This window comes from Orcinus orca, chromosome 14, assembly GCF_937001465.1.
Source record: "Orcinus orca chromosome 14, mOrcOrc1.1, whole genome shotgun sequence".
NCBI classification, from domain to species: Eukaryota; Metazoa; Chordata; class Mammalia; order Artiodactyla; family Delphinidae; genus Orcinus; species Orcinus orca.
In genome coordinates this window covers 88,643,797-88,668,289 of record NC_064572.1, presented here as the reverse complement: position 1 = coordinate 88,668,289, position 24,493 = coordinate 88,643,797, and the positions used below count along the sequence as shown (strand labels likewise).

The 24,493-nt window shown below is 54.2% G+C and overlaps 1 protein-coding gene across 1 annotated transcript in view; it reads left to right on the top strand.

Annotated features, from left to right (window-relative positions):
- TCERG1L (transcription elongation regulator 1 like) overlaps positions 1-6,014 on the top strand; it is a 196,933-nt gene extending 190,919 nt beyond the window's left edge. The window contains exons 14-15 of the mRNA XM_049696896.1: positions 1,407-1,525; positions 5,146-6,014. Coding sequence (XP_049552853.1) covers positions 1,407-1,525; positions 5,146-5,302 — 276 coding nt within the window. The 3' untranslated portion in view covers positions 5,303-6,014. The remainder of the gene's footprint in view (positions 1-1,406; positions 1,526-5,145) is intronic.
- Positions 6,015-24,493: the final 18,479 nt, after the last annotated feature.

Here is a 24,493-nt window from a genome sequence, read left to right as displayed (position 1 = left end):
TTCTTACTTAAATGCGCGCGCCATCTAAGGCCTGCTCCTGAATATTTCATTTCGCTGATGGTTCTTCAGGAGGCGAGTAGCGTTTTGTATTTATACTCCTGTAAAGGCTGGCCGTGACTGAAATGGAATCTGAAACCGTCAGGCAGAGCCGGGACACCCGTTCCGCAGGGGAGTGATGGGGTTTCGGCCAAGTCGCCACCGCCTGGTTCCACGTCCTGGGCAGGAGGGCGGGAGATTCCCTGAGCTCTTCGTCAGATTCCAGTATCTGCAGTGGCCACCGATTGGGTTGGTACAGAATTGCTATTCATTGGCCTCATAGGATCAGATGTGGGCTCTTTGCTGATCTTCTTATCTGCGTTCGTACACACATCTAAATTTTCTCCAGTTTATTCTCCTTTCAACGTTTTCGAGGCTTGGAGAGCTTTGGGAATGAAACAGCTGTCTCCACCTCCCTTTGGCTTTAGTCTACAAATGACAATTTTCTGATATTAGAACGATGAGCGGTCTTAATCCAAGCAAGGGAGGCTCACTCTATGGTCTACTGCAAAGGATGATTCCCTGCTGGCATTTTGTCATGTCGGCTGCCAGTACCCAAGAGAAACCTTCCCAGGGTCTTGGATGGATTTGCCTACCAGACAATATCGATATCCTGTGGGCTAAGGGTCTGGTTTTCCTGTGGAGGTAGCCTTCAAAGCCCATTCTCGTCGAGCTGGGGAGAGGGAGTGCAGTGCCCGGTGGTCGGGTCTCCTCATTGGGTGTTTCCATGACACCAAGGAGAGGCTCACCTTGCCCACAGGAGCCCCTGGGGAACCAGACCCTTGTTCACAAGTGGGTCTTCTTGAAGACTAGAGTGTGGGAAACGAGAGATGCTGGGTTGACTTTCTTTTCACAAGTTCAAAGTCATTTTGGAGACTCAAATGCCAGTTACATTGCCACAGGGATTACTAGAACAAAGTACAGACTCTCACGTGTCATGGTACCGCTGGCCAGGATGTGAAAGTTGGTGAGACAGTGCGTGCAGGTAAGTGGTGCTCAAGAGGTTCCCAAACAAGAAATATCGGAGCACTGGAGCTGGGATTTCCAAACTGTCCACTGCTCCCGCCACACCTCTAGAGAGGGCCGCCCACTCATGCCCAGGATTTCCAAGCAGGCTGATTCAGCGTTTGGCCCCCAGATGGTGTCTGGACGTGGAAAAGCGCACTGGCCTCGTGGGAGAGCAGGTGTAATTGTCCAGACACTTGCTTTCACGGAGAGGCCAGATTAAAGGCTCTGGTTTGTAGCTCCAGCAACTGTGAAAAAGACAGGCTTATCTCAGATTCTTGCTGTGTTTTGTGTGGTGTTTGAAGCGCAGGAGTTCATTTCCAATACGCATTCTTGTAATAGTTCTGTTTTGTGTGTGTCTTAAGATATTTGAACAGTTTGTCAAGACAAGAATAAAAGAAGAATACAAGGAAAAGAAAAGCAAATTGCTGCTGGCCAAAGAAGAATTCAAAAAACTTCTAGAGGAATCTAAAGTCTCACCCAGGTATGGAAAGTGAGTTAAGGCCAGGCGATTCGCTGGGGCTGGGATTCTGGGGCTGGGGATTTACCAAATTTTGTAAGGGGTCTTTTAAAGTCAGTTTGGGTTAAATCATGTGACCTATGTTCCATAGACATCAAACATGTAATTTTGGAGAGGTAAGCCCTTCTGCCCTGTGCCGGCCGTGAGCAAACCTCCCAGCCCTGCTTGCTAACCAAAGGCACCCCGGCAGCTCTGTCCAGCTTACGTGGTGGTTTTCCACAGGTCAGCAGCCCTGACTCTAAGGCCAAAATAACTCATCAATAGGTCAGCCCTCGTGAGATGGGGCCTGATTCCCCTGATCTAAGGATGGAGGAGTACAAATGCAAAACAAACGATACACAGCAACAGCAAAATGAACCCCACCAGCCCCTGGGTTCCACACGCCTGGGCAGCTGTCCAGAGTGTGAAGTGAAGACGTCCCACACCAGCAAAGGGCCTGAGTGAACTTGGCTGTCAACCTCACCTAAGATATTCAGGCATTATTCCCATGAAATACAGCAAACTAATATGAAAACGATGTTAGAAACTAGAAGAATACATAAACTGAACTCGACTTTAAAATTGACTTTAATTGACATTTAAAAATTAATGCACAAGAACTACTTAATTATACAAGTATAACTTTTAAGAGCGAAAAATGGTTGATTTTGATGTATTTTTATTTTAAATTGGGACATTACTTTTAAATGGACATTTACACATTATGATTTTTAATAATAAGGCTGACATCATGCATTTTTAATAATAATGCATAAATCATATTTAAATGAACATTAATTGATGTTTGCCTTCCATGCAGATGTAGGCATCTACATTTTGATCAACAATTGGTTAATTCATTGGCCAATAATTGGATAATATAATTCAGTGTTTGTTACATAGGCCTCAGAAAACTTCTTCGACTATTTAAAGGATACTTTCTGAATGGGAAAAAAACTCACATGAATCATCCCCATCACCAAATGCTAACCTCGGAAAGCAAATGTGGGCCTAACGATTTGTAAATTGTGATTTTCTGTGAGAACTCTGGGTTCTAGCCATGGCTTTGCCCTGTCCCCCCAGCTGGTGACCCTGGGTGGGAGGGGGGAGTTGGATCCAGAGCCCCTGCCTCAGTGCACAGCAGCCCTGCCCATCCTTGGCCCCCGCTGCAGGGTCAGGCACTGGACCTTCACAGCTCAGGTGTCTTGATCTGAGGGGGTGTAGCTGCCCTGCCCCCCGGGCCACTAGGAGGATGGTGTGTGGGGCTTCCTGGCAGGTCCTGGAGAGCTCCCATCATTACCACTGGTGCTGTCTGTGTCCATCCATTGGTAAAATGTTAACCAGAGCCAACCTAGTCCCCCTCCCTTGAATATGTTATGAAGGCAAAGGAGAAATATTCAGAATGTATTCAGCAATTGCGAAGACGATTACGCACACAGAGAAGGAAAATCAGCAATAGAAATGAAGCTACTCTTCTTTGAAGTTAGATGTGATTGCCTGCCGTTTGTTAGAAATGCACACTGGGCATATATTGCTTTTATAATTATAAAACTAGTTCTTATTTCAAACGTGGCTAATTCTGCGACATTTCACAACCCTCTTCAGGTCTTCTTTACATTCTCTTCCCGCCATTTCGCAGGCGTCCACTGGTCGCCAGCGGGCTCAGCGCAGGCATCCTGAGTACCCTCAGCCCCGCCTCCAGTCATCCTGGCTCTGATCCTAGCCGTGGGGATAGTCCAGGTCCAGATCCCAGCCCTGCCCAGCTCTCAGGGTCTTGGAGAGGGGAGAGGAGCCTCCGGGGACCTCCCCGTGGGCTGGTGGACTGGTGCCGTGGCCACAGCGGCCACCTCCTTCAACTGCGGGTGGCCATGTCCCCAGGGGAAAGGGAGACGCAGTGCAGGTGACTCAGAGGACTTCCCCAGGCTCACTGGACGGTCCACCAGGGTCAGCAGTAAGCCAGGCTGTCCCCGTGGGCACGGCTAAAGGGTCGGAGTTTTCTTTTTTCTTTTCAGGGATACTTCTGTTTAGAGGTGCCCAGAATAGGACCTCTGTAGAAGGGGCTCCGCCCAGCCCCTGATTGAAGATGCTCGGGCTCCCTCTAGACACGCGACCAAAATAACAAGCCCCCTGTGTCTCTCAGCATCTTACTTTCCCCAAGAAGGTCAGCGATGGAAGCTCAAATAAGTGTGTGTTAGTCACACCTCATGGCAATTGTGAAATCATGGAAGGAAGGGAGGGAGGGAGGGAGGAAAGAAGGAAAGAACAAACGGAGAAAGTTGAAAACCGGAAAGAAGAGTTTTCCCTCCTCGGGAAGCGTCTGGCACGCGGAATCCCGGGGTGTGCAGGGAGGAGAGCAGTGCTTGGTGAGGAAGGAATGAGACTCATCGTTTAGTGACAGCAGTGAGGATGGGTCTACTAATTATTCATCTTGTCTCCTAACAGCCATGTCAGTATAATCTTGTTATTCACGTATAAAGAAAGAACCATTAAGTTATAATAATTTAATGCAACAATTAAATGTCTGCAATGAAATATACATTTCTCCACAAAGAGAAATAGGAGGAGCAAGGGGCCTCCCCGGGCACAGGGCGAGCACGCTTCTGCTCACCCAGGGCCCCTCCTGCAGCTCCAGCCCAGCTCTCTGCAAGCAGAAGGCAGGCGGAAGCGTCTGCAGGGACCGGCTCCTCCGCTCTCCCCTCCCGCCCCCGCCCCACCGCCTGGAGCCGCCCCAAACACCGGCTTCAAGCTCCGGCCTGGGAGAAGAGGAAGCAATGGGGAGCTGCTGCTGGCAAAGGTTCCATTTGTCTGCAAAGCCACGTCCACTCCTTCTGCCCTTTGAGCTGCCCCACCCGCTCTGGCCTGGGCTGGCTGGTGCCACTGAGTCTCTTACAGGGACTCCCTGGCCTGGCAGTCATGGACTCCGTCAGTATCTGGGTGCTGAGCACACGCCGGCACTGGGCTTAGACATTCGAGATGCTCCACAGAAAACAAAGCAGGTGACACACTTCTACTCGAGCAGGGAGAGGCGAGTAACATTGCAGTTGAGGCTCATCGAGATGATACCCAGTTCTCTGACCCGTAGATAGGACGAGTCTCCCTGAGGAAGACAGGCTGGTCCTGACGTCTAATGAGGAGAGGGCTTCACATGGTGAGTGAAGAAACGAGGGAAGGGTGTGCCAGGCAGAGGGAACCGCATAGGCAAAGACCACGGCAAGTTGCAGCACAGTGAGGTAGCGGACAGAAGACCTGTGCGGCCGGAGCGGGGACGGGGGCGGGGAGCGAGAAGCTCGGAGTGACACCAGGCCCAGGAGGCAGGTGAGGCCAGGCTCATGCCCACGGGCCGGTTGGATGCAGAGATGGGCAAGTGTGTGAGTTACGTGGCTCAGGCCCCTGCCGGGCCGAGTGGGGAATAACAGCCCGTGAAGGGAGCAGGCAGGTGGTGTCGGAGGCCCAGCGCTCTTTCTTCTGCCCGTCCTCCTGCCAAGGGTCCTGCTCCCGGGTCTGGAAGAGGGAGCTCGCCACCCTGAGCTCAGGCAGGAGGTACTCAGAGCACCAGGACCCGCTCTTCTCCAGGAAGGGGTCACAGGATGCTTTTGGTCTTTCAGGACCACATTTAAGGAGTTTGCTGAGAAGTACGGCCGGGATCAGAGGTTTCGACTTGTCCAAAAACGGAAGGACCAGGAGCATTTTTTCAACCAGTTCATCCTTATTCTCAAGAAACGGGACAAGGAAAACAGACTCAGGCTGCGGAAAATGAGATGAGTGTGTGCAGATGCCATCAGGCTGGGCGTGGCAGGGGCTTGGCGGACGGGCGCCCACGCAGCCAGGTCGGGAGCCCCAGGGGCCGTGGGCTTCGTTCTCAGAGGGTTATTGTTTCATATTGAAGCTCTCTTTGGTACAACTTTCCGAGTTTGATGCATTTCTAATTGCCATGATATGTTGCTCCCTTCATTGCTTTAATTATGCAAATGACTTGTAATATAGACAGATTCTAAATCTGCTGCAGGTTTGTACCTCAGCAGAAACAGACACCATCTCTAACCATCTCAAGGTGTTTTCATGAGTCGAGCTGATTATCTGAAACTTTTCTGAAAATCTTCATGAGTTCCTTCCATCCTTCAGGAGTTCTGTGGTGTTGGGACGTCCCGGCTCGGGTCCCCGGGTCTAGTTTTCTGAGTAGTAGTGTATAGGCTGTTCATCATCATAGTGACACCTGTGACCGTTGGACACATGGACCGTGGACCACCTCCAGGTCAAAGGGCGATCGCCCCAGCCCCCTCCGGGGACATCGGGCCTGGAGAAGGGGGCTGTGCTTTCTGTGGGAGGTCCTACTTAAAAAAGAATTATTTTGTACAAAATCATCCTATTAATATTTAAGTTATTTTCTTGTATGCCCAGAGTTTGCATGAGATTTTTCTCACCATCTTTGTATAAAAAATTAAAAATTTTTTTGAATTAATAAATATTTTAAACCAGTGTATTTTTGTGGCTTAGACTTCCAACACAATCTTAAGCAACAAAACTGTGTTTCAGCTAAAGATACTCTATTTGGAAAGATTCATGCAAATATTTACGATTGCACGTAAGGGCTGTGAAAGCACTACTCAAATAGAAATCTTGCTTTTCAAATTACGAGCTCCGGGTGGAACCGTACTTGGTAGAACTCCAGCTAATTAATTGCATTCTGTAAGTTATTGAGCATCTGTCCATAGAGTTCAGGTTTATGGAGTCACTGTCGGATGCGCTGTCTTTGTCCCCAGCTCACAGTGGCACCTCCTCCACACCTACCCTTTTTCTCATCAGTCAGTTCCCAAAAAAAGAACACTTTTTGCCACACATATTAGGAGGGAAGTGGGCAAGGAGGGATCCTCTCTTTATTGGGGTGCGCCCTGGTCTTAATGCCCGTATTGCTAACTGGTTGCCTTCTATGCCAGCGACCTCTGTGGGTTCCGGAGCTGTGGTTCAGATTCAGACCATCACCCGGTGGGGCTGGGCGTCTGCAGCGCTGCAGGGATGGGCTCTGAGATTCAGACCATCACCCGGTGGGGCTGGGCGCCTGCGGCCATCAGCGCTGCAGGGATGGGCTCTGAGATGCATGGCAGATCAGACAGGGTCCCTCGGGAGATAGAAATCCCCTTGTAATGTGAAGGGAGGAACTGAACAGAAAGGGAACTGGGGTGATGAGGGCTGTGGGTAGAGACAGGTCTGAAGGACATGGGAACAGCAGAGGTAGGAGCGGCCATCCCCACCCACTGCCCCGGCTCAGACAAGCTTCCCCACCGGCGCAGAGGTCCAGACACAGCCAGAGAGGGCACAGCTCAGCTGAACGGACTGCCGGGAAGCCGACGGGAGCTGCTGGTCAGCCACCCTCTGGGGGAAGGTCGCCCTGTGGCCATGTCTCATTAGCTGCCCTCTGCCCAGAACCACCAGGAAAGGTGTCTGGGAGGGGAGGCTCTGGCTCCCCAGCCCTTGGGAGCTGCAGTAAGGGGCTTCCGGGGAGCCTTGGGGCTCTGCACGAAACCTCTGCTCTCTCCTGCCATCTGCACCATCTGCCAAGCCAGCTGCTTGCTTCTGGCCCGGGGTGTGGGGAGGTGTTGGCCACCCGACACAGAACACCAGACGTCTGCAGCCCGAGTCGCCCTCCATGAACTGCCGTCTGATCCCGCAGCATAACGCCAGATGTGCATGACAGCGTCGTTTAAAATGAACGACTACAGGGCTTCCCTGGTGGCGCAGTGGTTGAGAGTCTGCCTGCCGATGCAGGGGACGCGGGTTCGTGCCCTGGTCCGGGAAGATCCCACATGCCGCGGAGCGGCTGTGCCCGTGAGCCATGGCCGCTGAGCCTGCGCGTCCGGAGCCTGTGCTCCGCAATGGGAGAGGCCACAACAGTGAGAGGCCCGCGTACCGCAAAAGAAAAATAAATAAATAAAATGAACGACTATAGCCGAGACCGGGCCTCAGCCGTTCTGGAGGCATAAGAGAACCCACGGCCCCCTCCGGTTGCCTCTCCCCGTCTACGGCTTTGCCTCCTGCCTCCTGCGCATCACCTAGAAGGTGCAGCCTGGGTTAGTGATCTAACTCACGTGCCACTGGCCCCAGCCATGAGCTGCTGTTTGCCCCTCGCAGCCCTGGTCAGGAGAGACCCCAAAAGCACCAGTGGAGGTAGAGTCTCTCTGTGGGGAGCTTGAAGCTGTTCCAAGCAACCATTCTGGAAACTGCGTCATCCGCTGCACTAGGGGGAGGTGGCCCGAGGCAGGAATCCATGCTGCTCTGGGCTGGGGTTCATGCGGCACCAGTGTCTGGGGTGATGGGTGATGATGAGGTCACCACAGAGCTGGGGGTACTGATGCCCCACGAGCGTCACAAAGAGCTTTCAACGCCAGGTGGGCCAGGTGGGCAGTCCTGCAGGATGTCAGCCGCGTCCTCCCCTGGATCCTTGCTCCGTGGTCCAACCTGCAGAGAGACTGCGATGCTGGGTGTGTGTGAAAGTTTAGCAACATCGCTGTCACCGTGGCGTAGCTGTTGCCACAAGAGGTGGCTCTGAGTCCCCACTGCAGCCCCCTTCCAGGCAGATCACGTGGATCCTCCGGCTGTTAACGGGGTAGCAATTTCTCCTCGTGCAGAAATGAATCCCTAAGATGTAGATTTCTGTCCTGCCCAAAGCGCTTCCGCCATCATTACAGTCCACGCTCTCGCAGGAGGACTTGTCTATCGTCCTGGCTTCCCATGGAACGTCCTGTTGACCACGGAACTATTTTTAAGGGAAACAATGCAACACTGGGCTTCTGCCCACCAAATTCACTGGTGCGACCGTGGGTCTCATCCCCCGGAAGCAGCTGGCTTGATGAAGTGCTGGACAGCCCGCTGACGGTGTGGACACGATGCCACTGGAGGGACAGACCCCGTGAGGCTGGGTGATTCTCACAGGAGGTGGTGAACCCGCGGCTAGGGTGTGGGGCTGTCTCCCCGTGCCGACTGCAGTGGGAGGGGAGGGGGCAGGGCCCCCTCTCAGTTACCAACGCAGGGAATTCTTACTCCCACTGCCCACAGCTTGGTAAGTTTGGAGGGCCTGGTGCCCAAGGGCAGAACCCAGCGCCTTGGTTCTGCTCAGTTAGGCGCTTGGGTTCTGGCCATGTTGACTCCTCTTGGAACTGAAACTGTCACAGGGAAGAACAAAGCTGACTCCACATTGGATCTGTTTCTTTTACTTTAACCTTTGTATTCTACTGCTTTTGCTACAAGTTAATCACTGAAGGAATGTTGCCTATAAGCTTAAATTATACATAGCTTAGTGCCTGATGGCCTGTAGGAAAATTTCTAGACGTTTTTGCTTTTCACCCAAGTATTTAGAAGCTTACATCTTAGTTCACATAATAATCGTGATTTTGAATCTAGGAAAATTAAATGGTTTAAAGTTGTAGATGGATAGACAGATCATCTCTATGATTGTCTTTATATCTACCTCTAGAGTCACGCCTATCACTTATCAATCAGTATGTTGCAGGAGGGGAAAGGGCAGCTAGGGTCTAATCAGACAAGCCCTCAAGGGGAAACACAAGTTTCAAAAAAGCTGGTTTATCTTTGTACATGGACTATATTTGAAATACTTGCTCCTTTTCAGGGCTGCAGAAGTAGTCAACATTTTTTAGACTTCTGTATATATTAAAGTCATTGTAAACATGCAGTAGACAAAGGTTTCTTTTAAATGGTGAGTTCCTTTAATTTTTGTACATTTCACTTTCGTTTTAAAGGCCACTAGCATAGATTAGGTTAACGCAGTAGTGACTTCTCAGCTGTTAAAAATTAGTAGGAAACTAACCACTGATTGGTGGTTGCCAGGGGCAAGGGGTAGAGGTGGGAGAAACGGGTGAAAAGTAGAGAAAAAACATAAACCTCATTTGTGTCTTCTCTTAAAAAAAATTTAGCAGGAAACTGTGAGCATGTCACTCAGTTAACACCGAAGCCAATCAAAGGACAAAGGTGAGTTTTGGAAGAAGAGGTGGGTCTCTCTGTCATTGATCATTGCATTAAACCTCCTTTCACGCCCCAGAGGCCAGAGCTTCAGGACACGTGGCTCCGATCCTGGTCCCCTGTCACCTTGTACCCGGAAGTGGGGTCCGGCTGCTCGACGCTCAAAAGCCAATCAAGAGGCAAGTTGGTGGAAAGGAAAGTTTGCTTTATTTTGTACGCCGGTAACCGGGGGCGGGGGTGGGGTTGCAGAGCGGACTCCTGTCCAAAGGCCGCCCCCGCCCCGCCATCCCACCCCCTCCCCCTCCCCCTCCCATCAGGGGGCAAGAGTTTTACAGGCGGAGGGAGGGGCTCCCTGCAGAAACAGCCCAGGCGGCTCTGACAGCCATCTTGAAACAGGTCATCGGTGGTCTGACCAGCGTCCTCTGATTGTTTTAGGTACAGGGACTCTTCAGTTCCAGGGTCGTTTGTTCCCATTTCCTTGAGGCCAGTTCTCAGAACTGTGGCAGCTTATGCCACGGCTACAGCCTGGTCATCATGGAGTTGGTGGGGGGAGGGTTTCAGTATCTACAAGACAGCTCACGGGCTACGGCTCAGAATATGATCTATAGCCCATGAAAAGGAACTAAAGGTCCTTGACTTTGCTTAATGACTAAACTGTTATTATTTAGTCTTGTTGGGCTGTTTTCCTCTGTTTCTGCATTTTCTCACTTCTCTGATTAAACTTATTCTTTGGCTAAAGTTTTTCCACAGACCAAAGGTAGCGGAGGATGATTAGAAGGGGAAGGACCCTAGGGTCCTGCTCCGCTTCAACCTGACCCCCTCCCTTTGCTTCTCTTCCCATGTGTCACCCAGACAAGAACCTGTCCTCCAGACCGTGCTTCCCCCGCTATCCCGCCACACACCACCCACAGGTGGGGTCCTGTCTGCGGTCCTTGGGTCGGCAATGACCCGCTTCCTCTCTCCAGCTGACAGTTTTCAAGTCCTTCTTGGTGATGCCACGCCCCTCACTTCCTCATCAACTTAGGACCTCTCGCTCAGGGCAGACGTCCTGGGAGAGCTCAGCCCCTTTGATCTCCCTCCTCGGGTCCCCAGCCCTGCAGGGAGGGTCCTTGGAAGGCGGGCAGCGGGCCTGGACCTGGGTCTTACTGGCCTGGAGCAGTGATATTAGGATGGACCTTTGAACTGTCTGCTGACACGAGCAAGAATGACAAACACGAGTGGATTCCTTCCCACTTGTGTCCTTATTGGCAGCTGTGACAGATTTCTTGTCCTTGATCTGCTGAGTGTTTCTTTTCTTACTAAATGTTTACTGTCTTTACTGTTCATTTTCTGGTTGCTTCATTGGGATGACATGCTTCAAACAATTCATCAACAATAATGAGGGAAAGTTGTTCCTGTGTCTTTTTCCCCCCAAATACGTAAACTTTGCTTTGTTTATATTTTCCCCATAAAATATTTGAAGTGTCAACTAGGTTAAAGCCTCCCGATGATTCATGAAACAGCTGTTGAGATAACGAAGCAATGATTTTGCAGGGGGTCACTGCTATGAAAGAATGCTTAGGGGAAAGCCTTTGAAAAACTACTGTGCTCGCCTCTGCAGACAATTATAAGGTCCAAAGGCAGAGCCGGGGGGTGGGGGGCAGAGGGATGATGTGGGGAGAGAAGAGGGCGGGTGGGCACGAGCGAGAGGAGGGAGGGGCTCAGGCAGCCTCTCAGGAGAATGGAATGCGGGGCAAACAGAGTTGTTTAAATGGAACGTTAGAGATTTTTGCCGTGTGATCATTCTCCTCCTCCACTTTCTATTTCCCAAGAAACAATCTTTAAAAATTGCATTACATTTAAAACTGTTTTTATGACCATGAAGAGGGCCCATGCTCTTTGCCGAAGTGGGAGAACAGGGAGCTCTGACCTCTCCTAGGACCTGGGTGTGCTTTTCCCAGGCACAGGGCCCAGCAGCATCCTCTTGTCGACTGAACAAAACGCACAGCCTAGAAGATGCGAGTTATATTTTATTCGGTGGACAAAACTGAGGACTTAATCCCGGGACACAGCATCTCAGATCGCCCTGAGGGACTGCTCTGAAGAGGTAAGGGTGAAGCCAGGATACAGAGGAGTTTTTGCAACAAAGACCAGGCAGTCAGAACATCAAAAGATTACTGTCAAATAAAGAAAACCAGACACATCTCAGGTTAAGGAATGGAGCACTTCTCTGTGTGTGAGAAGGTGCGGGAGTCCGGGCTCACTGAAATCCTTCCTTTGATGTGCACCTCAGCTCTCTGGGGCCAGCGTCCTGTGCTTTCCATCCTGAGTGCCCTCGGGGCACTGCTGGCTGCAGGGGCTGACAGCTAGGTGGGGGAGTGGGCGACAAATCCTGCCTCTATCCCAAGTTCCCTCGGGCTCACCATGGGGCGGCTGCCATGTGACGGCTTGATGGCAGCAACATCCTTTGTTTGCTGGTATGGCAGTGACATTTTTAGTCCACACACTTCCCTCTGGTGCAGTTTTGTGGCCAATCGTGTTTCCCCAAAATGAGTGCCCCCCTTCGCACCCCGCCTGCTCGTCTTGCCTGACGCTCCCAACAAGGTGGGAGGTGGGTGGGAGGCTGCACCCGCCTGCACCAGCAGAGAGTGACAGCCTCTGTGCCGACCCTCCCCGGGCCAGGAGGGGAGAGGATGCCGCCTCTCCTAGCTCCTCCAGGGAGCCGCCGTGCTGTGCGGAAGCCCTGGCCCCTGGGAAAGGCCCGGTGCGGGTGTTCCACTCACGGCCCCAGCTGGGGGCCATGCACGTGGTTCCCGGCCTCAGAGAGGCAGCAGCTGACCCTGGGGGGAGCAGACACCAGCCTCACCCAAACTGCAGGCCTGGGAGCAAATCGGGACATGCCCTTGCTGGGAGCCGCCGCGGTTCAGAGCGACTTGGTAACCGGGACAAGCTCCTGGCTCCAAGTGACCGGCACACCTGATGTGCAGATAACGGAGACACCAATCATGGTGGCTGATGGCACGAACGCTGCTCCGTGCCAGGCACTGGCCGAGGGCCTCACAGGTCCTCTCGGCAGCCTCTGGGGTGGGTTCTGTTACCATCCTCCGTTCACAGGAGAATCTCAGGTCTGGAAGGGTGAGCACTTTGCCCAAAGGCACCTAGACTGCCATGCGGGCAGGGCTTCCACAGAAGTCGGTCTGACTCTGGAATCTGTGCTCTAAACCACCACCCTCCCCGACCCCCGACCCCCACAGGGCACGTAGGACTCAGGCTCCTGTGGTCGGAAGTGGTCATTCCTTGCTTTACTCAGGGACGTTCATGTTTACTGTGTGTCTTCGCACCAGGCCCTGCGGGAAGGAAACCCCAGCAGTGGCTCCCAGGCCAGCAGGAGGCTCAGCCCGTGATGGAGCGGTTAATGCAGAGCTAGGCAGGTGCTGCAGGAGAGGCCGCAGGGCAGCGTGAGGAGGGGCAGGGCTGGAGGGGGAGGGAAGAGCTCAGCAAAGGCTCAGAGGAGGGGGGCGAGGTCAGCCCCGGGAACTTCCCGCAACATCCTGCCCCAGCATCAGTGACCCCGCGAGGGCATGTCTCATGCGCCTGAGGCCCAGGGAAGACCCAGTTCCCGGCCCCTCCTGGGAAGCACGCAGCACAAACACACCAAAGGCTGAGTCAGCGACATGGCCCGGGAGCTTCTTCAAAGTCTGCCACATGTGTGTCCATGGAGAGCAAGGCCATATTGTTGGTTGGTCTCATTCATTCATTTGACCCACAGATATTGGTGAGCTTCTAGGAGGTGTCAGGCAGGAAACGAGGAAACGAAGAGATGTGACCCCGCCCTCTGGGAATGACCTGGCCCGTCTGTGGGGTCACAAAGGGGTCGTGGCTGGGACAGAGGTCCAGGGGCATGTGCCCAGTGTAGATAGTCGGGGGAGCCTCCCAAGGAGCGGAGATGGGGCTGGGCAGGCACGGGAGGGGGCAGGTCCCGGGTCAAGGGCTCGGTGGGACCAGAACCCCAGGGCCGGTGAACGTGCTGCGCCGTGGTTCTTGGGAGGATGCGGCGGTTGTGGTGGGAGCAGAGAGCACCTTCTGTAGGTGGTGCGTCAGCCACAGGGGTGCGAGGGCTGCACGTTCACCCCTGTGAGGGGACGGCCTTCCCCAGGCGCCCGTGGTCCTCAAGGCCACTTCACCCAGCCTCCACCCTGGACGGTACTTGAATCAGCACCGTTGGTATTTGCCCCATTTCCTCCCAGGTCTTCCGAGCCTCACGCCCCCTTGTTCTTTAGAAGCATGAAGCCCTCCATCCTGGCGGAGCCAGACCTTGCCGGTCACTGGCCGGGAGCCCGTCTCATCTCTGCCCTTACCCTGATTCCCGTTCACGTCTGATTTGGGTCCCGTCACGGGACCATTCTCATCCGGTCCCTGCCCTGCCCTCCGTCTCATAGGCTCAGGCCCCAGGGGCTGGGACGTCAGTGCCCTCTCACCCCAGGGAAGGGAAGGGGTGACTTTAAATCCACTGTGTGCCTGGCCTCGGTGACGCCAGCTGGCAGCTCCTCAGCTCCGCCCATCTCCCTGCTATCGTGTGAGAGAAACGGTACAGCCAATGAGCTGTGCGGTCTCCCCGCTCACCCAGCACACAGGCTCCGGGTTTGCAGATGCAGTTGGTGTCAGGCGGCTGTGAATTTGCAGCACTGGCCGAGACCGTCCTGAAATGACCAATTACTCCCAGCCCGGTCACCTCACCCCGAGGCCTTCAACCTGGTGACCTCCTGCAAACCACAGATGAAAACAGCTGCTTCCCTGCTCCGTAACACCTCGCCCCGACACAGAAAACTTGTAATCAGATGACTTTATCAACTCATGCTCTTCAAAGCCCGGCACACGCGTTTTGCTGTGAACACTGAGAGGATAACCCAAGAACGGAGTGTGTAGAAGCCGAGCCCTCAGCCGAAACCCAACTCCATCTGCATCCCACCCAGGGCATCAGGACGCACCCCGAACAGCTGGATGACGGACCGTCCCAGGGGCTGCTGTGAAGCCAGAGCGACACCTTTAGGAATGGCCCATATCGCCCCGTGGAGGGGGGGTGACAAGGGTGCTCATGCCTTAGCAGGTTGGGCCTAAACCAGAGGGTCCCTATTTTTCCACTTTGCCCCTGTCCCCAGGATCCTGGCTTTGTTCCCAGGCTGGCATGATCTGGGATATCCTTGTCGCCCCAAGAACAGCAGAGGGTGTCCCATGCAGTACCCAGGAGGTACCACTCTCCCGGCGACCCTAGCAGCCCCCCGGCCGGGTTCCAGCCGCTGCTCATGGAGAATGTCCTTGGGGGCTGCCGTCCCCATTCCCCCTTTATTCCAAATGCCCTCCTCCACGTTCTCCAGGAACACTGTCCCCAGCAGGTAAAGCCTCACGCCAGCGCTGCTGTGCCCTCACGGTCAGTCCTCATCCAGCTGTCTGCCAACCTTCTGTCCAGGCCAGCCCTCCACCCGCCTCTTTGGTGGACTCTGTTTGGGGGTATTGTCAATCCTCCGGGAGTTCCGGACACTCAGGTCAGCAGACCCCCGCGCACCTGGTGGGAATGCCCCAGACGCGGGCTCCAGCAGGCCACCCAGCTGGTTCTCTGAGGACACACTGAACTTTGTCACTTTTCAATTTGTGGTGGATCGCGGGTCGGGAGGAAAGGGAAATAAGGATCGAGTAACATATCAGCACGTCCCTTGTTTTCAGAAATGCCACGGAGCTGATGCGAAGAGCCCAGGTGACCCTCCTGCTGCCTGGTGGCCAGCAGCACATGTGCCCCTTCACCTGCTCTCGCAGGGACCCTGGGCTCCAGGTGCCCCGGCCTGGGAGTGCCTGTGCCCGGCGGGCCTGCCAGCCTGGGGGACACCTGCCCGTGTCACATCCTCCACCGCGGCCCGAACCTCTTTCCTCCAGGGCCAAACACCAGCTCCTCCAGGACCGTCTCAGCCTCCACCTGCCGGGAGGAGACGGGGACCCACAGCCTCTGTGCTCAGCTCACCGCGCGGCTCAGCTTCTTCCCTTGCAGGGCTTTTCCACGCGAGAACGTGTGTTTTCTGCGAGAACCAGAGGCGGGATTTTAAAGCAGTATCTCCACCGGTAGGTTCACGTCCGTGAGATGGGCACCTACTCGCCATCCACTGCTCACGCAGGCCTGGCTCAGATGGTCCAAAACAACGTCTCTGTGGACGGGGGGACTCCTGTCCTTTGGTCTGGATTCTTGTTTCTCTGCTTTTGCTGGGCTATGACCTTGTGAGCTACAGGAAGCAGGCTCACTGGACACCGGTCAGAGCAAGAGGACACTCTCCACCTGCTTCCGTGTCATCCCTCGGTCCCGGAACCATCCTCACTGCCTCCACCACCCCTCGCAGGAGGGGATTGTCTAAGAGAAGGCAGAGGGGGTCGAGGCGCCAGCTGCGGCGAGAAGGCGTAGAAACATTTTCATTTCAAGAGGACTGATTGCGTTATCAGGAGAAATAGCCCTGTGGCTTTGCTGCCCTGGAGAGCAGAGCTGGGATCAAGGCCTCTGTGTGCCCGGTGGCCGGCGGCGGAGGTCCCAGCAGCCTGTGCTGCTCCCGCCTCAGTGAGTGTGTGTCCCCGTGTGTGAGGTGTGTGCACGTGTCTCTGTGTGTACACGCGTGTGCGGTGTGTGTGTGAACAGCCCCGTGACAGCGCCTGGAGCACAAGTGTGCACCAAAACAGCGCCGTCTCTCTGCACCTTCTGTCGCCCACTCACCTGTCCTGAGGCAGTCCGTCCCCTCAGAGGCTGTTTTAGAGTGAGCGTCTCAGCAGGATGCTGGGGACCATGAGTGGTTCCGGTTCCCCTGTGCCCCACCTGGATGTGTCTGTTCTCTGAACTCTCTTCCGTGAGCCGTCCTCCAGGGGCCCTGTCTTGGTCCTGTGTGGACCAGTCTTAGGGAGATGATTGCCACCTCGTGCGGATAACAGCCAGGACCCTACGACCACAGACAGGACGACGGTTCCCCGGGGAGGACAGACACTCCCTACAGTCACGGGTGGACTGGGTGGTGGCGTTGGTGGGTAGCGCTGCTGGATTCATCGGGAATTCATCTCCACGTCGTCCGAGGTGAACCTCTCCATTCCCGTCCTCCTATTCTGCCAGCGAAACCTTAGAATGTGGGCGTCCCATATGCCTCTTACGATAAATCACCTTCTGGCCAGGTGTGTCGAGGAATGACACGCACTTCCACCCCTTCCAACTTCTACCACTTTGCCGCCAATACCCACACTCCATATGCAAGTCTGAGGCCCACGCCAGCATCCCCCATTTTGTAGGTCTGACTGACAGCGCTGAGATGCTCTCTGAATCCAGCTGTATTTGCAAACATACTGTCTTCACCTTTCTTACCTCTTACACAACACACTGCCCTCCGAGATCTGAAAACAGAAATCCTGATCTAACCATGGCTCCTGAAGGCAGGAATCAGCATATCAGAGGCCACTTCCCATGTTTTTTGTTTGTTTGTTTGTTTGTTTTGCGGTACACGGGCCTCTCACTGTTGTGGCCTCTCCCGTTGCGGAGCACAGGCTCCGGACGCGCAGGCTCAGCAGCCATGGCTCACGGGCCCAGCCGCTCCGCGGCGTGTGGGATCCTCCCGGACCGGGGCATGAACCCGCGTCCCCTGCATCGGCAGGCGGACTCTCAACACTGCGCCACCAGGGAAGCCCCACTTCCCGTGTTTTGAAAGCTGTCCCTCTCAGCCATGCCCCCCTGCTTTCCGCCCCCCTAGGGGTCTCCCTTCGGGACAAAGGTGATGTAACCTACTCTGGGCACCAAGTGCTGACAGCTGCCTGGGGTCGGGAGAGCCCCACAGTAGCTCACATTCAAGGCCACTACATTTTGGCTAAATCACAGGACAAGGTCCATAATGGGAAGACATAAAATAGGCCCACAAAATGCTCATGAGTTTTAGGTTTTATTTAGAATATAAAAGAAATATTTGTCACGGTCCTGCACATACTAAATATTTCTTGTCCCATGCATTATCACTTGGCAACTGACACCATATTTTAGAAACGGAAACAGCCCATAAAGAAGCCGGTGAGTCCCCCGTGAACGCATCAGCATAGCCCGGGAGGCAAAGGGAAGGGCTGCTTCTCTCCAGGCTGCTCGCAGTAAAGCGTAAAGTGTTCCTGGCGCCAATTCAGGGGACTGTGAACTCCGGCAGCTGGGACAGTCTCTGTGAGGTCAGCTCAGCAAACCCTGGGTTCTCGACTTGAGGAGCCCCTTGCCCAGGGGGTTGTCGTCTGTCTGAATCCTGCCACCACCCTTATCTCTAGCTGTGGACAGTGGGACAACTAGGTCCCACGTGGCAACTTGGCAAAACAGATGCTGCATCCCTACCAAGTGTCAGGGCCTGTTACGGTCTGGAGATGGAAGGGGCAGACCCAGCCTCTGCATCCAGGGCTCACAGTGGAGACAAGGGAGAGGTGAGACGGGGCCCTGCTGACCTAGCGCAACCAGGTCCAGGGTGTTATGGGCCGAAGGCAACAATGGCCCTCAATGCCCTCAGTGCAGACCCCCTGCCAGGCATTTCTCTGCTTCACACTGCAGACTCCTGTGATCCTCACGTGCACCCAGGAGCTGGTCAAGATTATCGCCCCATTTTATAGATGGACAGACTGAGTCAAAGAGAGGCCGTGTGCACTGGGGCGGTGACTGGAGCACAGCTGGCTGTCTCGAGGACCTGGGTGTCCAGCCACCGTTCCACACGGCCCCCTCACAGTCAGTACGGGAGGTGACCTCCAGGGAGAGAGACCTTCCTGTGATGACAACTCTGGGCCCAGAACCCCATCAATCCTTTTAACCCCTCCCCTCCCGCACTCACCCAGGTCTCAGGAGTCCTTTCTTATGCCTTCTGAGGCTCAGACAAAAGGCACATACCTAGGGCCACAGACCTAGCCCACATCCGACCTCGTGGTCCCTCCAGGGCTGACTCAGGTCCAGTGTTGTTTGGAATAGAGCCAGAGGGTCAGTGAGGGCTGGCGGGCAGCCAGCAAGCTAGGGCTGGCCCTGCAAACTCTCGGAAGAGGCCATTCGGTTCTTCTGCTGCCAGATAGCAGTTCCCGTCTCGTGAGGGCTGCAGGGCGAGGGGGTCACACGTGCAGATGGCTGGCACAAGAAAGGCCCAGCCGATGCCACAGGCACAAAACATCTTAGGCCTCCAAGACGTCCTTATCTCAGGGAAGGAACCCTGGGGTCTGGACTGCACTGGGCGTGGCCAGGACCCTGGGCCTGCGGAGGCGGACGGTGGAAGCGGGGCGGAGGAGGTCAGGGAGGTGGCAGGTATGGGGACAAAGGTTCCCCCCGCTCAGCTCAGATGGGGAGGAGGCCAGCCTTGCTGCATTTAATCGCCCCTGCAGAGATACTATTATAATCCCATTTTCTTATTATTCAGGCAGAGTTAGGATAGAGAATATGTAACCTGATTATGTACCATATAATATATGAAGCCAGGAAGCTCTTAAAATTAAAACATTTAAAAAGAACTATCTGGGGAGGTAGTTAAAATCCATTTATATCCTTATCAAATAATGAAAATATGTCCAGAAAAAAAATCAGCCTTTCAGCTATGGTGTTCACTTCCACGATCATTTGTGGTTTTAGTATTAAGTCTAAAGACAAATTTATGTGAAAATATTTAGGATTTAACTGTTCCTTTCGTCCACAGGCTGAGAAAGCAGGCCAGGTGCAGGGTGGCTTTTTAAAGAGCCTCTGATCAGGTGGGGGGTCGCGGCTGGGGGGAAGCGGTGTCCTCGCCTGTGCTCCGCCCCCCCCAGCAGCACCGCCTCCTCCTGGTCCGGGCTTGGCCTGGGGGGCAGCATCCAGCAGCACCAGCCGGCCAATCCCTCCTCCTCTGTGGGGCTGTAATTCTCCACCCGTAGGGGAGGGTTTGGGTTCCATCATCTCCAAGCCTCCTTCTGTGGTTCTGTGCTGCTCCCAGCCTCTGGCAGCGTCCCCGGGCTGTGAATGAGGTCGCCGCAGAGGCCTTGCTGAATGCTCCGAGCTTAGTGGAGCCTCTCGTTACCTTTATGCATATTGCATGAATTAGTCACCTTCTCAGCGGTCCTGGCACCAAACCGAGAGAGGCTGTCTGGGAGCAAAGGCAGGGAGGCAAGGGACGCTGCCGGGTCAGATCACACTGGTGACCGAGGGGCCCAGGACTGGGCCGCCTTCACAGCAGGCTCTGGCCGCGTCTGGGTTGCTCAGCCCGGGAGCGGATGGACCCAGGAGGCAGCGAGGCTGGGACCGCATGGTGAGTAACACGTCTCCTCTCGGCAAGCAGTGATGGCCCGAAGCGGATGGAGGCACGGCTGGAGACCGGGACGGGGAAAGCGAGGTCCCAGGAGGGAACGAGGGCTGACTCGGCACCAGAAGAATGAAAGGCGAAGTCCTTACACGTCCTAACCTTCACCCTTCCCTGTTTCTGAGCAACACTCAGACGGACCTAGACGAGATGCTGACCTGGATGAATTAAGGCCTTTAAAAAATGTTAAGATGCCGGGCTTCCCTGGTGGCGCAGTGGTTGAGAGTCCGCCTGCCGATGCAGGGGATGCGGGTTCGTGCCCCGGTCCGGGAAGATCCCACATGCCGCGGAGCAGCTGCGCCCGTGAGCCATGGCCGCTGAGCCTGTGCGTACAGAGCCTGTGCTCCGCAACGGGAGAGGCCACAGCAGTGAGAGGCCCGCGTACCGCAAAAAAAAAAAAAATGTTAAGATGGAATTTTTCAAACATGTAGAAGAGTGGAGAGAAAGCAGTGACCCCCAGGACCCCAAATCCCAGTCCCCACAGCTGAGCCTTTGGGTGCCCCGTCCTTCTCCAGATCCAGACTTCAGACTCCACAGAGCTAGCACCTAGGGTCAGGAGGTGACGGAGGAGGGCTCCTGGGCACAAGGCCCGCATCAGCACCCCTCTCAGCCCTGCCCGGAGTGGAGACGGCCCTGACCCTGTGGTTGTGACATGACGAGAGAAACAGTCCGGCCCCCAGGCCCCTGCTCCCGCCTCGTGCTGCCGAGGGATGACCAGCCCAAGTCTACCTCCCAACAAAGCCCACCTCCTCCCTAGGCCCGCGGAAATCCAGCCTCTTGGCCCGCCGGGTCCTCTGTGCACCGGCTGGTTTGATGTTTCTTTTCGTTTTCGGTTCTGTGTGCACTTGTTTGGGCGGCGTTGTGCCGTGTAGACCAGTTTCCATGGAGGTGACATCTGGGTGTGGCCGGCCCAGTTCTCCTGGGAAGACGAGCTTCAGCAGGTGCAGAAACCGCTCATCCGCGTGGGCCCAGCCTCTCAGGTCCTGCTGGGTCCTCGGTCATCAAGGGCCTGACCCCGCACTGCTCAAGGTCAGCCGACCTTCCTGCTGTTCCTTGAGTTTAGAATCAGCTGCTCGAAATAGAAATTTGTGATGAAGGGCCAATAATGAGCTTAGGACAAAACCTACATCTTTAGAAGTTTATTGATAGTCTCAGCAGAGTCGTTAGACAAACTATTGATTAACTAAAAGACTTTTCTTTCTACGAGAGAGGCATTGAGAACTCTCTTGGTCAGACTCAATACAGAAACGCAGGAAAAGAATGTCTCCCGAAACCCCTGGACCGAAAAGCTTGTGCTTTGAGTGGACTGGAGGGTAGTTACTCTGCAGCCAGGGCCGGATGAGCTCCCCCCATCATAACCAGGCCCTTCACTGAGGCCACACTCCCTGCCCGGGTGCAGCCCTGCAGGGAGGGTCGTGTGTGCCATTGTGAGGCTGGAGGGACAGTGCTGGTGACGGTGACGCGTGTGCGCCTCTGGCTTCAGCAGCCTTCGTGGAGGTGACGTGAGGACTCTCCCTGTGACTAGGGTCTTCTGTAAGGGAGTGCTCGGGGTGCTTTGCCGTCAGGAAAGGAATGGGCTGCAGAGATCTGGAGGAGGGGCCGGGGATCTGCTTGAGAAGGGAGCGATCTGAAGATGGGGTCATGTGCAGGAAGGAGCACAGCCCCGAGGCTGTCCCACAGACCCCACAGAGCCGCCTGGTTCTGGGTGGAAACTTCTGTGTTCCTGGGCTCTTTCCTCCCATGTTCTAGACAGCCTGGTGCCGGTCCTCAAGGGGCCACAGCAGCCCCTTTTGTGTTGCAGGGACACATGCCACACCCTTCCCTCCAACAGAGTCCCTGGGGGCTGAGACCATGGCCAGAGCACATGCCCAGCGGGGCTCTAAGGTGGGCCCTCCCCTGGAACATCACACATGGGGTCTCTCCATCTGGGTCAGGGTCATTTCTGTCCTTGCTGACCTGTGGCTCTCAGCCACTCATGCCTGTTGCCATGAGCCCCAACCCAACAATTTCACTCTGCTTTTCTCAATTACCTGGACGACATTTACTGAGCTCAGCCTGGATAGACAGGCAGCAGTGGAGGCCAGGCCAGGCTGGGTGCAGGGGTGCTCAGGGTAGAGGTAGCGCGAGCTGTGTGGGCCACCAGGATGCAGGGACCACTGACCCATTGGGCTGGGATGCTTTGAGCTCTCACACTCTGGAAGCATGGATGCTGTAGGGACCCACTCTACGGTCTGAGCTATGAGGGTTAAACATGCAACGTAGAGTTGAAAGCACCTGGGGAGCAAGGACGCACGTGTGTGTGTGTGTGCGTGCGTGTGCACGTGTGTGTGCATGGAAAGGAAAGGAGAAGAGTGCCACGTGGTGGGTGATCTGTCCACACCTGGACTGCAGGATTGGATGGCAGGCAGCAGCAAGACGGGGCCTATGGTTTCCTGACAACGGGGAGAACAAAGCCCTGGATGTGTGTTCATTCAACACAAGACCCAGCGCACCCTGTGTCCACACACCCACACACGCTGGGAAATGCAAGTGTGAGATAATTTGGGTACAGAAATGATTAAAGGCATTACTTCCTTTTGAAATATGAATTTTATTTTGCTATAAAAATATTTCGTAGTGAGCACATAAACATCGGACATCACATAGCTGTTGCATGAATGGAATCATGGACGAGTAGATTCGTGCCGAACAATTTTACAAGCGTGTATTTAGAGGGATACAGCTTAGGGAAGGGGGTATTTTTGAGGAATCTCTGGGCATTGAAAACAAACCACCCAGCCAGGATGGGAGGGCAGAGACCAGGACACTATGCCCAGGACTGGAGGAGGATGCGGCCGTTGTCCACATTGTGCCCAGAGCCCACTCTTCCCCCGTGTCCCAAAGGGCCAGAGGCAATTCCGGTCCCTGTCGGGTGGTGGCCTGAGATACTTGCTTTTCTGAGGGATTCCTTCTTTTCCAGCTAGAATCAGCTCTGACTCACCTTTCATATTAGTGATTAAAGAAATGACCTAGCTTTGTGTACATAGAATTATTCTTTGTTACCTGGCTTCCAGTTTTAAATTTTGAAACCTACAAAAAAGTTTAAAAATTGTAAAACAAACAGTCCTGTACTTTTCAAATTCATAAGTTTTCAGCAGTTTGTCATATCTGTGCTCTCTCTTTACATATGTATACACATACGTACACATACACATCTATGAACACACTTACCTTTTTTCTAAATTATTTGAAAGTGCATTTAAGACATCATGACATTTTACCCCAAATGCTTCGTCATGAGTCTCCAAAGAATAAGGACTCTTGCCCACTTAGCCAGAAATGCCATTGTCACATGTAAGGCGTCTTGACATTAATGCAATAACATCAGCTCACGGTCCACATTCAAGTTTTTTCTATTTATAAAAACATCAGGGGCTTCCCTGGTGGCGCAGTGGTTGAGAGTCCACCTGCCGATGCAGGGGACACGGGTTCGTGCCCCGGTCTGGGAAGATCCCATATGCCGCAGAGCGGCTGGGCCCGTGAGCCATGGCCGCTGAGCCTGCACGTCCGGAGCCTGTGCTCTGGAACGGGAGAGGCCGCAACAGTGAGAGGCCCGCGTACCGGAAAAAAAAAAAAAAAAAGTCGGACTTTTTCCTCCCTCAGGATACAATCAATTTCACTCACTGGATTTGGTCAGTTGTCTTTGGACATTTAAAAATCCGGAACTCCCTTTGCTTCCCAGTATTTTGTTTATTTTTCAGGACCTTGGTTCTTTGGAAGATCAGCAGCGGCACTTGGGATTGTCGGGTCGTCCCACGTGGTTAACCACGGAATCAGCATTTTCGCCCAGAACGCGACTATGTCATCCTCCCCCTGCCTCCTGTCAGGAGGCGCATGATGGCGCTTGCTCCATCATCGGTCCCCAAGGTGGGAGGTGTCCTTGGAAACGCGCTCTGCAGTGCTGGGCACTCAGTGGGCGATGCTGAGCCTGCGTGGATGCCTGGTTCCAGCCGCCTCCCTCCCAGGGTCACGACCCTTCACTTAGGGAACGACAGGTGGCAGAATAGTGGGACACGTGTGTTACACTGGTGAAGAGAAATATCCCTTTCTGCCTCTTCCTCTCTCGTGGTCTTCTGTACAAACAGGTTTCTCAATGCGTTATCACCAGTATCCTTTTTGATGCTCAAATGGTCTCAGATGTGGCCAGTGAGAGGCCCTTGAAATCGGCATCTGTGTCCTTTTGCCATGGAGTCCTTTGGCTTCGGGCTCTGCCTTATTTCTGGGAGAATGAGGTGTCCTGGGTTCATGTGCCACTGTCCCTCTACCAGGCTCCAAGGAATGCTGATTCCTTTTACTGGGCAGATACAGGAGATTATATATACATACACGTATAGGCACACACATCACACATATATGCACCCGATTACACCAGAGATACATGGAATTTTATTCATATATATATATATATATATATATATATATATATTTTTTTTTTTTTTGCGGTACGCGGGCCTCTCACCGCTGTGGCCTCTCCCGTTGCGGAGCACAGGCTCTGGACGCGCAGGCTCAGTGGCCATAGCTCACGGGCCCAGCCGCTCCGCGGCATGTGGGATCCTCCCGGACCGGGGCACGAACCCGTGTCCCCTGCATTGGCAGGCGGACTCTCAACCACTGCGCCACCAGG